This window comes from Phaseolus vulgaris, chromosome 3 (genome assembly GCF_051622355.1).
Source record: "Phaseolus vulgaris cultivar YP4 chromosome 3, ASM5162235v1, whole genome shotgun sequence".
NCBI lineage: Eukaryota > Viridiplantae > Streptophyta > Magnoliopsida > Fabales > Fabaceae > Phaseolus > Phaseolus vulgaris.
This window is the reverse complement of record NC_143500.1, coordinates 9,240,998-9,258,006: the sequence shown is the minus strand read 5'-3', so window position 1 is coordinate 9,258,006 and position 17,009 is coordinate 9,240,998. Positions and strand designations below refer to the sequence as shown.

The following is a 17,009-nucleotide window of genomic DNA, read 5'->3' as shown; positions in this document are numbered from 1 at the left end:
GAGAAGTAAAATTCTTATTAACATCAATACGATTGTTTTTTTTTTTTTTTATATAGGTAAATTTTTAATTGATGTTGATATACATTATTTTGTACTTAGCATTGTTGGTTTAAGTAGGTAAGAGAGATTTCTATATTGATGTTTATCATGTTTTTTGAATCAATGTTGGTGGAGCTAATTTTTTTTTGCAGATATCAATAAATATTTTTCAGTTGAAGTCTTTAATAATTATATTTTTTTATATTTGCAAAGTTGGAAAAAAAATATTTTTTGGGTATGATATTTTTGTAGATGATGATAATTAAAATACTCAGTCTAAATAAAAAAATTAAAATGGAATAAACTTAAATTATTTTATCTAAAGAATAATTTGAAATAAAAAATTAAAATTTCTAAAAAGTTTAAATTTTCTTTAACATGGTGTTAATATATGCGATTCAAAAGAAATTAATAAGGTGACAATACTTCTTATCCTTTAAACGGGTAGCGGACAGGGCTTACACGCTAAATTTCTTTAACAACTTCGTACTTGCAAAGTCTGTATAATTTGTGTTTAAACATTTAAAAGTTAATTATGCAAGTTATCTCGTATTTTTTTTTTAAATTCATGCTAAACAACAAGAATTATCATAGGAAAAATAGTATAAAAAAATAAAAATAAATATAAAAGATTAGACCAAATTTATACAAAGAAAAATAAATAAACTCTTAAGAATAATCTAAGTAATTACATTAAGAGTTTAAATAAAAAAGTAAAAAAAAAAACTTTGTATAAAGAGAAGCTTCCAAAAACAAACAAAAAGTCATAATGATCCAATCATATCTTGTATTTGCAATTTATTCTATTTTTGGAAAGTTTAGTAAAAGCCAATAAACAAACAAATAATAGTTGGGTGAAACAATGTTGAGTGTGTATTGATAAATTTAATAAATGCTTGATTAGTAAAAATCCTTCACTGAAAAAGGAATCTAGTTGTAACTGAACTGAACTAAAAGTTTGTTATATTTGTTCCATTTTTTGTCTTCTTCCTAACTTTAAGTCAATATTGGTATTTATGTGCGTGAAGACTCTGATTTCCCCTGTACCACGGCACATCGAATTACGGAGTGAGTTGTTGTGGTTGGCTTACAGCTCCGTAATTTGACCGAACAATTCCGTTTTAATTTTCATGACAGGGTGGAATACAGGTATGTAGTGAACCGTGATTGAACCGCCACACCCTGTTTGTCCACGTGTCCCAATGGGTCCCACCTTCAGATAAAATGACCAACGATGATGATAATTATGATAACCCCAAAATTCTCTCTTTTCACCTCACCTGATTCCGAACCCCCAAAAGCCCTAACATGAAATCCGTGGAATAATTCCCAAAAATCAATTCCATCTCGGAATCTCTTTTCTCCGATGCCTGCCTCTGATCATCGCCGCCTGCGTCACGCGGTGGCGGCATGGATGGTAATAGCGTTGCTTGGCTGCGAAGTGGGAGAAGGTTTGAAGGTGCCGTTTAGAGTGAACGACGTGCTTCCGGTGCTGCCACGCCAGATTTCGTGGCCCGTTCTCAACAACCTCCACAGTGCCGTTGACTTGCTCCCTTATTTCGTTGGCTCCCTCACTCCCTCCAATGCCTCCATTAAGTGGAAAGGGGCTTGCTTCTTTGATAACACCGCCAATATTCAACTCACCCCCGCTTTAGAGGGTGCTGTTATCTACCTCAAGGTAACTTTCAATCATTCTACTTTTCTCTATCGTTTTGAATAACCTTTTTCTGCATTTTTTTTTTCCTTTCATTAGTTCATCGTTAACTCCCCCAAATATGTCCCTTTTTTCATAGTTCAGAATATTTATCAATTTGTTTCTGTATATCTGCTACTGCTGGCAATATCTATCACACTTTTTAATTAGTAGTTATACATTATTTATTCTAGAGTTTGTTGAAATTATGAAATCACCCGTTAGGAGTTCCACTTTGAGTAGAATGAAATACTTAACTTGGTTTTTAAGCTTTAATGTTTTTGCCCTAATAGATTAGTATTTGGGTTGGATTCTCTTTTTGTGCTTAATTCCTAACAATTGGTGTTTTGGTTTACTATGGAAGTCGGTCCTTTAAGGTTCTCCTATCTAGTGGTCTTGTCTTCTGGGTTGAGTTCCACCTTGTAAAGTCTAAACAAAGGTTTAGTGATTCATTAACAAGAAGTGAAACTCTTAAAATTTTGTAATTTTTAATCTATTTAATTTGGTCAATGATAAAAGAGTGTTCAAAATTAAATAAATGAATGTATTGTTGGCATTTTTTGCATGTCAATTCAATGTATTGTTGCGGATTGGAAATTTTAAATCTATAATCTATGTAATCTGATATGTCTTCTTTCGCTTGACTTGACGATAATATGGCTTGTAAGTTTCCTTTGGTGATAAATAGTTATTATCGTTTTCAGTCAATAATTCAAAAGAGTATATTAAAACATGCATTGTTAGCATTTTTCTGTGTCAATTCATGTAAAGCTGTTGTTTGGATTTTTTAATTGGAAATTTTGAATCTGTGCCATCTGTTATGTTATGTCTTCTCAAGCGTGATGATAATATGACTTGTAAGTTTCCTTTGGTGAAAACTTGTTGTTATTGTACAGACAGAGGCTGCACATAGCTGGACCTGCATGGATCTATATGTCTTTGCAACCCCCTACAGGATTACGTGGGACTACTACTTCTCTTCGCGGGAACATACCTTGAAGTTTGATTCCTGGGAAGAGCCTGCAGAATTGGAATATGTAATGTTGGTTTTAGCTTTGTTGTTATTGGCTCTCAATGCTGTACGAGTCCGTCTTGTAGTTGTAAACCTGTATGAAAGTTCTTAATATCTTGCTGAATCAAACAGGTGAAGCAGCATGGGGTTTCTGTGTTTCTCATGCCATCTGGGATGCTGGGAACAATGCTTTCTCTGATTGATGTTTTGCCTTTGTTCTCAAACACCGGTTGGGGTCAGAATGCCAACCTGGATTTCCTGAAGAAGCACATGGGGGCTACATTTGAGAAACGCAGCCAACCTTGGCGTGCATATATAGATCCTGCGGATGTTCATTCTGGAGATTTCTTAGCGGTGTCAAAGATCCGGGGTAGGTGGGGAGGTTTTGAGACGTTAGAAAAGTGGGTGACTGGTTCATTTGCTGGTCATACTGCAGTTTGCTTGAAGGATGAATTGGGGAATTTATGGGTTGGTGAATCAGGGCATGAGAATGAAAAGGTATAAAATTTCATTCTTTTTACTTTCAACATTATTTCATGTAATGGTGTAATGCTTGATGAACGGAAATTTTGTATTTGTCTTCATGGTTGTTGGGTGTGGTTAGGTATGTTCTATTTTAATTGATCACAGCATCGTAATGTGTCTCTGTGCAGGGTGAAGAAATAATAGCGGTAATTCCTTGGGAAGAATGGTGGGAATTGGCTCTTAAAGATAATTCCAATCCACAGATAGCCTTGCTTCCCCTGCATCAGGAAATACGTGCAAAATTTAACAACACTGCAGCATGGGAGTATGCCCGGAGCATGTCTGGCAAGCCATATGGTTATCACAATATGATATTCAGTTGGATTGACACTGTAGCTGACAACTATCCTCCACCTCTCGATGCTCACTTGGTAGTAAACTTTTTCCTAGTTACGTATTCATTTAATATATCATATTCAGAAGTATACAATAGAACCAGAAATTGTATTAACAACATGCTGTTTTTCTTGTAGACAATTGTACATATCTTATGAAGTGATTTAAGTTTGAATGTTTGCTAAATGATAATTTAAACCTTAAAATGAGAAACGGCATAGGGGAGAATAGTTAGTGTGTATGGCTTTAGAAATCAGCATACCATTACTGATTGATGAATAGGATAGAATTATGGACGGACTATTATGCTAGCATCAAGGATTTTGGTGATGTTAATACTTGGTGCTTTTGTGGTGATATATACATGCTTGCCTTTTCTCTAACTAGAGAAAGGGTTCTTGCTTAACCGAGCAGTGCATGAGGCAATAAATATCTACTCTTCCTCTGCCCCTTCCTTTTTCATAGAAAGGACACAAAATTAGCATGCTTTTTATTTATTTATTTTTAAGCTTGTTGGTTCAGATTTGAGTGAAAGGAAGTCTGATTCTGAATGGCATGTTCTCCGTGCAGGTAATTTCTGTCATGTCTATGTGGACTAGATTGCAGCCAGCATATTCTGCTAATATGTGGAATGAAGCATTGAATAAGCGGTTAGGGACTGAGGTAAGTCTTGGTTCAAAACTTTTCTGTGGGATGAGGAGTATGAATTTGCTCTAAATATATGTACTCTTTGCTTCTATTATTCGCACCTAAATAAGAGAAGAAGTTCTTTAAGACGGGAAAAATTAGGAGGGAAGGACAAGTAATCCTCCAAGAAAAAAGAATTGTCCTTAACAATCTGACAGTTATCTGCCAATCAAATGGACCAAATTGTAGTCTTTCTCTAATTTCTTTTACTTTATGGGACTACCAGAACTTGACCTTTTCTCTAGATTTAGGTTTGCCAATGACTTCAAAGTTTGTTTCTATTGCTATTCTATAATCTCAATAGATTCAAGATGGAAATTTCTACACGCCTTTCAGAGTTCCGTACTTCAAGAGGTATCTCGAATGCTAGATTGTTCTATGATAAGAGATGATATAACAGTCCATACCCATTGATAGTCGCAGGTAAAAATAAAAGCTTGTTACCCGCTTATAAGCAAGGAGAAATGGGTAGTAAGGTACCCTACCCCAGCTGACGGATACATGTTATGTGAAATTACATAAAAATATTTAATTGTATATATTTGCATGTTTAAAAAATTGTCAAAGGAGGATTATGTATGGTTTACATCTTAATCTTTTAGGACGCTGATTTGAATGAAGTTCTTGCAACTTTGTGTTGCTCTTACTGAGAATTAAATGATTATATAGCCGCTCATGGTCAAATTCCACTGAAATATTCAATTAGTTTAATTATCACAACGGCTTATTTTTCTGAACTATAATCTGTTTGCCTTTTTCGTAAGAAATTGGATTGGATGTCTCATTTTTATTTGCATTCAGGGTTTGGATTTGCATGATATTATAGTAGAGACTGAGAAGCGTGGGATACCTTTCGATGAACTACTCACTATTCCTGAACAAGATGAATGGGTATACAGTGATGGGAAGTCAACAACTTGTGTTGCATTTATCCTATCAATGTATAAAGAGGCTGGAGTTTTTGGTCCCGTTTCTAGTTCCATTCAAGTAACTGAGTTCACAGTAAGTCATGATGTCTCCCTAAATGCTCGAATCTTAAGAATTATAATCACCTTTTCTTATGCTTCTGTCGTGTTATTTGCAGATTCGTGATGCATACATGCTCAGAATTTTTGAGGACAACCAAACACGCCTACCAAGATGGTGCAACAATGAGAATGACCAGCTTTCATTCTGCCAGATTCTTGGTGAATATAGGATGGAACTGCCTGGCTACAACACCTTGGAACCATATGCCAACATGAATGAGTACTGCCCTTCTCTTCCTCCAATTTATGATAGGCCTTCTCAATGTTAGATCTGTCTTCCATCGTTTGTTATTGCAAATTGCCTGTTGAATTTAGCATCAAGCTCTTTGGTTTTGTAAAATTGTCTATATAAACTATTGGATACGGCAGTGTGTATGTATCTACAGCTTGATGATCAAGTATAAAACAATATAAAAAACAAGGTACAATACTGATATTCAAGCGTCATGAAGGAAAGCTAACTGCTTGAATAATCATCATCACGATGTACAAAGTTCATATGGTGATTTTGAGTGGTTTGCCCTATCTAAACTGACCTTCATGAAGGAGAAATCAGTCTATTTGAGGATGACTAAGCAAATCATAGTGCAGTTGGATTGGCTCAAAGATCGCTATCATGCAACTCTTTGATCCCACTGCCCAAGGATTCTCAGAAATTGTAGTGGCTGCAATGACAATGATTCAATCACATACTACTCTTGTAATGCATGTTCCATCTACTGATTTTTTATTTCATTGTATGGTCTAATTAAATTTATAGCCTTACTAAATAAAGAGAGATGTTTTGGTTTAACAACAACTTTTTGGTATACTATTTACACTAAAAATAAAAATAAAAATGTGATCCCCAACGTAAAATATTCAGCTAGAAGCAAAACTACCGTAAGTTTTTATCTAAATTCTCTCATGTTAGTTAAAAAATATGATATGATATTATCAAAGAGGAAGATACAGATTAAACTTAGGTGTTATACAAATAATAGTTGATTAAATGTTTTTGTCCTCACACTATTATTGTATCCATCCCTACACTTTATGAATGTAAAACATCCTTGTCAACAAATGGTGTTAAAAACTGTCACGTGACATGGAATTCTAGAGTGGACTTTAATATAAGGTGATTTTATCGTGATGCTACTACTATATTGGGAAGAGAAGTGGAAGAAAGAAAGACGAGGGAGGAGAAGACAACGTTGGAACAAGTCTTCGGGTCTTCCTAGAACGAATCTGATTCCAGTGATGGGTATTGCAATGGTGAAAGGGAGCGTTAGTGGGAGTGGGAGTCCATTTCAAAAGTGATAATCACGAAAAGTACGAGATTTGTTGGCAGGAATAAGTATCTGGCAAATGGCTGATCTATTAAAAACTTATGTTTGGTTAAAGTCTGGAATCTATAGTGTGACCGTGGATGAGGTAAAGTTCTTGGATGGATATATATGTAAAATGAATGCAGAATGGTGAAGAACCTTCATATCCTCGAGACTTATCAATTCTTCGAAAAAACATTGTAAGGTATGTGTTGATCCAGGGAACACTTTACAGAAGGGGATTTTCGGTGTCCTTATTAAGATGTCTGGAAAGTCCTTAGGTAGACATAATTATAGAAGAAGTGCATGAGGGGGCCCTAAAGCCTAAAGTGACATTGGTGGACGATCTCTAGCTGGTAAAATAATCAGGGCTAGATTTGCCATTTTGAGGGATAACGACAAGTACGACAAATGTAAATGCATGCAAAGTACATTATGGGCTCCGACTGAACGCTTATACTCCTTGGTGGCACCTTGGCCTTTTCACCGTTGGAGAGTCAACATACTCGGGCCATTCTTGATCTCTATTAGGCAATTGAAGTTCATCGTTGCTATCGAATGTGGAGCCATTGACTACTATCACTGTGGAATAGGTGGCAAGGTTTATTTCAGAGTCGGTAATATGCAAATTCAGAGTATCAAGAGAATTGATATAGGTTAATGGAACACAATTTGTGAGTCGAAGAGTATGAGAAATGTGTAGAAACCATGGAATTTGTCAGTTTTTCCTCTTTGGTAGAACACCTACAAACACACAGTCACGTGGAGGCAGCAAACAAGGTGATATTACAAAGATTAAGAAAGAAAGTGGGAGCGGCAAAGACGATGTGGCTTGAGTTTCTTTCGGAGATAGTATGGTCGTATCACACTACAATCCAATTGACAACAAAGGAACTCTGTTTTAATTAGTTTATGGGAGCGATGCATACTGTCAAAAAGGTTTGAGGACTTTTCGGAAAGAGCTTTGGACATAGGATGATTTTTCCCCCTCAACACAATCGATGAAACAAGAAACAAGGCAAGGTTACAAGAGGCCACTCAAAAGCGAAAAATAGAAGCGAAATATTTAAGCAGGAAAAACCCGAGAGAACTCCGAGAAGGTGACTTAGTGCTAAAAAAAAGCAGAGGAGGCTCAGTTGGACATCAAGTTGGCTGCAATAGGACCTTATCGTGTTGGCGAAGTGATTGGAAGAGGGAAATATCATTTGGAATCTCTTCATGGAGGTTTTATACCAAGGACTTGGAATATAGCAAGTCTTCCTTTTTTACTTTAGTTGATTATGATTGTGTAATGTTATTAATTTTCTGATAAAGTATCAAGTAGGAAATATATCATGTTTGCACATGAGTTCAATGTACATTTGCACTTCTAAAAAACCATTCTAAGTAATGTACTTGAAATGATGTCGAACCCAATACTCGGTCCACTTGACTAAAAATCATCTCAAGTAATGCATTTGGCATGGTGTCGAGTCTAATGCTCGGTCCACTTGATTAAAAATCATCCCAAGTGCACTTGGCATGGTGCCGAGCCCAATGCTCGGTCCACTCGACTGAAAAATCATCCCAAGTAATGCATTTGATATGGTGTCGAGTTTAATGTTTGGTCCACTTGATTAAAAATCATCCCAAATATTGTACTTGGCATAGTGTCGAACACAATGCTCAGTCCACTTGACAAGAAATCATCACAAGTAATACATTTGGCACGGTGTTGATCCCAATGCTCGGTCCACTTGAGTAAAAATCATCCTAAATAATGCATTTGGCATGGTGTCGGCCCCAATGTTAGGTCCACTTGACTAAAAATCATCCCAAGTAATGCACTTGACATGTTGTTGAGCCCAATGATTGGTCCACTCAACTGAAAAACTATCCCCATCAATGCACTTGGCACGGTGTGGAGTCCAATGCTCGATTCACTTGACTAAAAAATCATCCCAAGTAATGCACTTGACTTGACATGGTGTCGATTCCAATGCTCTGCCCACTTGACTAAAAAATCATCCTAAGTAATGCACTGGGCATGGTTCTTGGTCCACTATACTAAAAAACCATCCCAAGTAATGCACTTGGCATGATGTCAAGCCCAATACTCGGTACACTCAACTGAAAAAACATTCCAATTAATACATTTGGCATGATTCTGGTCAATCACTTTAACTTGGTTTATTTGATTTTATTAAAAAACAGGAAAATTATGTTGTAATAGGTAAAATCAATTAAGGAAATTTTCTAGCATAAAGAAACATTTGGTGCACATTAAGATGAGATCGAGTACTCGGTAACTATCGAAGGTGACACTTAACGAATTCGTCATAATAGCAAAAAAAATCAATTACAGAAGTTAATTATGTCAAAAGTGCTCGATGAACAACAAAATGAGTAAATAATCAAGAGTGCTTTTGGACATTGCAGCATACACCGTCAAATATAAAAATATGCAAATAAAAAATTACATAAGTTATTCATTAAAAATAGTTTTGTTCACCACAATTTTAAAGGGGTCAAAGTTGGATAGGTCCAGGTTGGGATGAAGAACAAAAAATTGTTTAAGCGCCTATTGAAACCTTTCATGAAGCTACGAGCAATTTCATCTTTTGCCTTGTCAAGTGCGTTGTCCAAAGTTTTCACCTTGTTTTGCAACATGTTATATATGACCCCTCAACTTTCCTTCTCTTCTCGGTGCTCATCACGGTGCCTTTCATAGTCTTCTAAGGTTCATTGGAGTTTGGTGAAATGGTCATTACGGTCTTGAACGACCTTCAAGAGTATTGTTTGCAACTTGGTAATCTTGAGGTTTGCTTCCTCAAGTTTCTTTTTCGCTACACCACTTGCAGTTGCATGACCTTGAGGTTAGCTTCTTTGAGTTCCTTTTTTAGTTGTTGATGTTGATACTAGTCGAGATCTTCTCTAGAGCGAGTGGAGTTGACCATCCAAACCAAACCATTTAAAGTCTCAGATGGAGCTAAATTTTGCATTATGAGGGTGTTATCACCACTCATTGAAGAAGGAATGTCGGATATGAGTGTCCTCGTGCTCAAGATCGATGTGATTGGTCGATGGGCAATTTTATTATGGACGTCTTCTATTTGGCTTGAATATTTTTTATGCGACGAAGCATCTCTGCCCTCCTAAGTGCCATGGTATTTTTTGAAACAATATACAAAATGTAAGTGATAAACAAAATATGAGAGATAAGTAGAACAAAACGTGTAGATAGTAATGTAGATTGTCAATAAGTTTCAAATATTATGTCCAGTTTGTCGAGTGTTTTGCAATCAATTAGTTCACTACTTCCCAAGTCCTCAAGGAAACAAGATGTTTGACTTCAAGGGTGTCGTGGCTAGTATAATGGAACCACTATAACAGATCGGGGACTTTGAGAAGATTTTTGCACTTTGATAAATTTTTCTTTGAATGATTTATAGGAAGACTGGAAGAGGGATAATAACCCTTGGTCATTAATTCCGTTGACAGATGCCTATGATGTTTGTTTAGAGATTTTAAGTTCAGAAAAAGAAGTGCAATGCACGAGATAAAACAAAGAGGGAAGGAAATTAAGACTATCAAAATTAAAAATAGAAACATACAAGAAGTTAAGCAAGGAACATACTTGAAGGCACAAAAGGTGAAGAAAGACTCTATTTTTAAAAGAATATGAAGGCGAATGAAGAGTGCAGATGTTGTGAAAGAAGAAATGAAAAGTGATGGTGGACCATCCTCACTACCCAAGCCACCATACATACAACTAAAATTAAAGGTCATTTTCAAGATTTGCATAATATATTCTTATATTATAATGTATAAAATCTGTATAAACTTTTAAAAAGTATAATAAAAAGTTTGTCTTGTATATTGGGCTAATTCTAACATATAATAGAAATAATTTAGAGGACTTCTAAACTCTTTCTTAAAAAACTCAAGCAAGAGTTCTTATAAGACATTCTAAAAGGCACTCTGGGTTTCTTAAACCCTAACCCTAACCCTAACTTGCATAGGGTTTGGTAGCTTTCTCCACACACTACCTTAGCCTATAAATATATATCAACACTCATTTGTATTCAGATTTGGAAATTAAATGAATGAGATTTCTAAATACAAATCATTCTTTCTTAATCTTTCCTTTGCTAAAGTTTCTTAGAACCTAGTGAAGAACCTTAAGGAAGTTGACCGAACTTCTTTCCTGAACTTTGGCACCAAAATCATTCAACTTTCACAAATCCATACAGTGCTTTCTCCTCCAATTCACTTCAGTTGCATAATCTCTCAATCATTCACAGTTCAAACTCAACCAAAGCATGTGAAACAGTTTGCATCAAAAGGTAAAGATGGGGAAGTTGAAAAAACTAGAAATGGAGGGCACGTGGACAGCGGGAAAGGTAAAATGTCGTTATCCACATTTTTGAATCCAGAAAACTAGTCTTTGACACGTGGAAGTTAACAACTTTTTTGAACATTTGAAACAATAACCCACTATAACAATGATGAGGCACTATGATCGAGATAAGAATAAGTCATGTCCGATTAGTTAGCCTCTAAGACTTGAGACTAAGACTTAGGAGTTGTGGTGTCATGAGATCAAGTTCGATTAGTTAGGCTTTAAGACATTGGTATAAGGATAGGGGATTGTGGTGTCATGGTCTAGTCCGATTAGTTAGTCTCTAAGGCTTGGAACTGTAGTGTCATGAGGAGATAATCTTAACTAAGAATAAACATTAAATATAGTAATTTTTTTTCTTCATATTATTATAATAGTTTAAATATTAAAAATTTACTTTAAATAAGAAATTAACATTTTAATATGGATGAAAGTCTAAAAACATGATTGGATAAAAAGGATGAAGAAAACGGGCAAAGCTTAAAAGGAACACATGATTGAAAAAAGAGAATATAAAAATTCAATTAAAAATTCTTATATTTCTAACTAGAAATGTATGCTTTATTCGAGATTTATTCTTCTTTATTAGAACACTATTTAATTCATTAATAGTCAGTCTTATAATAATTTATTGTGCATATTACCATATTCGTAACGCAGGAGATATAATCTAAATTTTTCTTCTTTCTTTTCTTACTTGGACTGAGGTCTATTAGATCTTAAAATGAAAATATTCCAAATTGCATCTGTCCAATACAAAAGTTATTAAAAAAATTTAATTTGGAATTGATTTTTTATTCATAATCAATTCTTATAAACATACTGAAATCTATTAAAATGATGTTAATTAGTATTTCAATATGAATATGGAGAATTTAATGTAAAACCAAATATACACTAATAAGAAGAGTGATTCATTACGTGATGTGATTATGAATTTATTAAGATAATTTTTTATAAATATGTATAGAAGAAAAAATAAAATAAAATAAAAACAGTTTTTTTTTTCAAAAGTCAAAATTACCTTATACACGAAATAATATAACTTTAAAAAAAAACTGGCTAATGATAAGTGTTTATAAAAAAGTTTTTTCCATAATAATAAAAACAAAACATCTAAAACTTCACGTTTTATGTGATGTTTATAGTTTATTTGTCTATTATATATATATATATATATATATATATATATATATATATGAAATGCATTCCAAAGTTATATAAAATTGTCCAATGCTAACAAATAGCCGATGGTTGGTAGCAACAGAACAATCTATCGGATAAATTACGTATACAAACATACTTCCTTCCGTTATAAAACAAATGTAGTGTTCGTCTTTACAAAAATAAATTCATTTTTTAATTTTAATAAAATATTATATTTTATTCTAAATTTACTTCAAATAATTACACTAATATTTGCCTTTGTCATAGACAAAAAATAATTTACTTATTGAAAAAGTGACAATCATTTTGAGATAGGAAAATATAGCTTGTGATGTCTCGTTTTTATAGTAAAAAAAATATTTAACGAAATGACCTAGTTCTTTAAATAAAAATATATTTATTAAGTGTACTGGTCGGTATCGGACGGACTAGTTTTGGTTCGTATAGTGATCGTCTGAATCAAAGAACATAATACAATGAGTAATAACAGTTACAAGTAGTGTTGAATGAGTCAATGTGCATACCGAAATACACGGGAGTATCTCCGACAAACCAGCTAAAACAGATTAACTGAAAGATTCATATCAAGAAGTGGACTTTAAGCCTAACTCAACCCCATAAAACCGACTCATAGGTTGAGGATTGCACTCACTTATATACAATGAAATGCTTTAATCTCTAGTCGATGTGGGATCTCCATCACACAATGCATGTCAAATAATAACTGATATACGATCCATCAGAGTCTGGGACCATAAACCGATACTATAAATAGAGTCATCTGTGGAGGAGTACGTAAGGTACGTTTTTTATATTCTACCAGAACACACCTAAACTAGAATACTTACTTGAGCGTCAAAGTACCTTTTGTAGGTAACCTCAATCAACCGAGCATCAACATTGAAGGAAAGAGACTTAAAGGTCAAGATACCATCGACACATTAGCAATTATACGTTTAGTCACTGAATTGACCATTAGATACATTGATAAGCCCACTTTATAATACATTCTATAATTAAATGTTTTTTACAATAAAATATAAGGTTTCAGAATAATGTTTATCAAAGCTTTTAGATGTAAATATGCTACAAGAGAAAAATGGAAAATATTCTACAGGTACAATTTATAGTTGACACTAAGACAATTAAAACTGTAAATATAAAATTAAATATATAAACATAAAGCACATTAACATATAGTGAATATTAACAAAATAAGAAAAGAAACTTACATCAAATTACTCCTAATAATAGAAGTACCAAAAGATGTCAGAATAGAAAGATGATATTTTTTAATCTGTACTAAAAATAATAAAACACATTAGCACGAGACAACCATGCTGAGAATACCAATTCAATTGAACAATAATCATTTAAATATATTCTGCAAACTATTTTCCATAATCAGAAAAAAATCAATTAATATTAGATTACTCTTATCACGAAAAAAATGTCAGAATCACGAAAAGTAACGGATAAATAAGTGTAAAATATCTCAGAATCACGGATCGTAACGGATAAATAAGAGTAAAATATAATAGTTAAAACAATAGATACCAATTCAAAAAAATTAATTTATAAATTCTATTAATAAAACAAATTATTTTATATATTAAAATAATATTTAATTTAATTAATATAGTGATTAATTATTGTTGTTTTTTAAAATTAGTTTTTATTTAATAATTTATTTAATGATATTTTTTAATTTATAAAATAATATTTAACTTAATTAATATAATAAAAATTATTTTTTATTTTTAGAATTAATTTTATTTAACAATTTTTTTATGATAAAAATTTAGTATCTCTCTTTTTGGTAGTGTCAAAATTTTAAGTATGAGATGAAAATTTTATATTAAATATAAATAAACCATATATGAAAAATTTAAAAATTAATTATCTCTAGATTAAAGGTGAATTCAAGTTTTTATATGAGTTTTTCTTTAATATTTTCCCTTAAGTATCCTAACAAGTAATATATATATATATATATATATATATATATATTAAAATTGATGATGATGATTCATTTCAACTCTCATCCCAAATTGTTGAGGATGTGATCTCTTTAAGATGTGTGAACTCTAATGTTAGCTAGAATCAATCTGTAAAAAAAGAAGAGATGTTTTTTCACTTAATATTTAAAATCTTATAAAAGATAAAAAAAATAAATTATTCGTTAATGAGATTTACGCGCTACAAATTCTTCAATTACTTTTAAGGAAAGGATTTGTGCCCACTCAGGTCATAATGACTAAACATAGTAAAATTTCTTATACATTTAATTCTCTTTAATACTTATGTCTTCTATTGATAATATTTTCCCATTAAATTTCTATTAAAAAGTATTACCAAATATATGAAGTTATAAGGAAGTTGGACTTGCATCCTTCAACTAATCAATTAAATTCACTGTCATACTATTGTTCTTTGTGATCCATTACATTGTTATTAGGTTTTTGGAAATTCATAAAGAACAATTTAATTAATATACTGTAGATTTATCACAATAAACCCTAAACAAATAATATCAACTTAAATTAAATATTCTAATACAAATTATTTATTCTGAATCTCAAATCTTACATTAATTAATTTATTATCATTAAAAAAGTATTAAATAAAAATTAATTTTAAAAATAAAAATAATTAGTTATTATTTGATTAAATTAGAGATCATTTTATAAACTAAAAAATTATTTTAGTATTTAATATAATTTTTATTATTAATAAAAATTGACAAATTTAATAATTAATTACTAAGATTTTAGATATTTACTACTTTATATTTTAAATTAGTCTTTATTAGTTTTTTAAAAACTAATTTATAATATAAAATATTAGTAGTTAAAATCTTGGTAGCTGATTTAGATATAAAACTATTTTATAAATTTTTGTTAACAATATAAATCATTTTAGATACTAATAATCTTTGAGTCTTTAAAATATTATCTAATTTAGTTAATATAGTGAATAATTTTTTGTTTTTAAATTTAATTGTTATGCAATGATTTTTTTATAATATATAAATTATAATTATAATGATGATATAATTTTTAATTAAAAATTATTTATGATGAATCTTATTTATATAAAAAAATGTTTACCTTCTCCTACACATGTACTAAAATAATAGTTATATTAAAATTCGGACGGAAAAGACATTATTAACCTCGTGTGAATTGCTGCCGTACGAGTCCAGGTGGAGGAATTAGTTCAACAACTCTCTTCTCATTTTTTTCCTCATTTGAAATTAATTTATTTAAACTCAAATTTAGCTTTTTGAGGTATAGGTTCCACAAAAGGCTCAACTAAAACATAAGTCAACATCCTACATTAATTAAATATAGCATCATTACGTAGAGAAGAAGATATTACTAAAATATATGATCAGGCTAAAATATATTCTTAATTCCATAATTATTGAATGATTTCTTTTTTAAATATAATAATAAAAAGAAATAATTTTAATTTCGGTAGTGTTATTAATTGAGAATTTTGTGTTGTTTTTTCACATCTATATATAATAGGGTTTGTTGGATTTGTTATGAGAAAGACAAAGTATATGGAAGTGAAGGTATCAGAACAAAGACGATGCGTAATTGAAGATTAATACACTTTGAAATTGTGAACTCGTTGATGGTCACCCTTGTTTCTAGGTAGAAAAGGTGTTATTGCAAAAGTTTAAAAGTGTTTGTAATGTCTCAAAATTCAAGGAATCTTTGGAAGATTATTTAGGGATTGTCCAAAGTGGATGATAAGTTGTAAGATTTTAAATATTTAAATTTTCATTCACACTCTTCTTGTTATTTATTGATTGTTTAAAGAACAAAAGAAAAATATTGTTTGAGTTAGTTGAATAATGAGAGGAGGAAAGAAAAGTTTTTTATTTTATTTTATTATTTGGTTTAATATTGTATGTTATTACATTGGTTATACTACTGGGGTATATTGGAATATGTAGTGGTGTAGTTAGCACTAATGCAAAAAACGCATATAACATTGATTTTGAGAGACATATAACACTGGTTCCCTCACCAATGTAGATGTAAGCGATGTAAAATGTCAATCACATATAACACCAGTGTAACATGTACCAAAATCTAAATAAATTATTTAAAAATATGTGCTCCAGAAAGGACATATTACACTGGTTGGGACAAACCACCGGTGTAATATGTGAAATATTACATATAAGGTCATAACCAATGTAATATGTTAGAGTTTTTTTATACTAACTTTATTAAAATACAACACAATATTTATCGTTGCTCATACATACCATTAGTGATACATAAGCAAACACCGCAATAACGACAAGTCTAGACTTGAAAACAAAAAAAGAAATGTGTTTACCATTAAACATAAATCTAAAATCACAAATATGAGAAAAGAAAGACCCAACGAGATATACCTTTAGGAAGCAAAGCGTCTTCCTTGACTTTTCAACTATGTCCATATGCTCCATCCTGAAATCGAAAAAGAGTTAGAAAAACGAGAAAATAGGCAACACAAAATGAAGATTTGAGGAAAAGAGAAATGAAGAAAGAACACAACGAAGAAATGAGGGTGGAGGAGGTGGTGAGCGGTGCCAGTAGCAGTGGTGGAGAGCAGTGCCAACAGTAGTGCAGGAAGAGGTGCAGAGTGGTGGTAGAAGGAATCAGAATGGTGGCAAAGTGATTCAGAACAGTGGCAGTAGCGCGACAGTGGTGGTGGAGGCAAAAGCAAGAGAGAAATAACTTTAAGCATGAGTGAGCAGTGAGACTGTGAGACAAAAAGTAGGGTAAATAAACATATTACATCGGTTGGATTAACCAACCGGTGTAATATG

General features: G+C 32.2%; 1 protein-coding gene across 1 annotated transcript; it reads left to right on the top strand.

The window, feature by feature from the left end:
• Nucleotides 1-1,082: 1,082 nt before the first annotated feature.
• Nucleotides 1,083-6,055, top strand: LOC137806505 (zinc finger MYND domain protein). Its single transcript, XM_068606666.1, has 7 exons — nucleotides 1,083-1,717; nucleotides 2,629-2,769; nucleotides 2,877-3,242; nucleotides 3,398-3,640; nucleotides 4,176-4,268; nucleotides 5,094-5,294; nucleotides 5,377-6,055. Exons 1-7 carry the CDS (start codon nucleotides 1,406-1,408, stop codon nucleotides 5,587-5,589), a joined length of 1,569 nt encoding a protein of 522 aa, XP_068462767.1. The 5' UTR covers nucleotides 1,083-1,405; the 3' UTR covers nucleotides 5,590-6,055.
• The last annotated feature ends 10,954 nt before the right edge of the window (nucleotides 6,056-17,009 follow it).

What these genes read in the sequence shown, in the direction of transcription:
- LOC137806505 (XM_068606666.1), top strand. Translation starts at nt 1,406, where the DNA reads ATGCCTGCCTCTGATCATCGCCGCCTGCGTCACGCGGTGGCGGCATGG. An exon ending in GTGCTGTTATCTACCTCAAG is followed by an intron (nt 1,718 to 2,628) that starts GTAACTTTCAAT and finishes GTTATTGTACAG; the next exon opens with ACAGAGGCTGCACATAGCTG. An exon ending in ATAAGCGGTTAGGGACTGAG is followed by an intron (nt 4,269 to 5,093) that starts GTAAGTCTTGGT and finishes ATTTGCATTCAG; the next exon opens with GGTTTGGATTTGCATGATAT.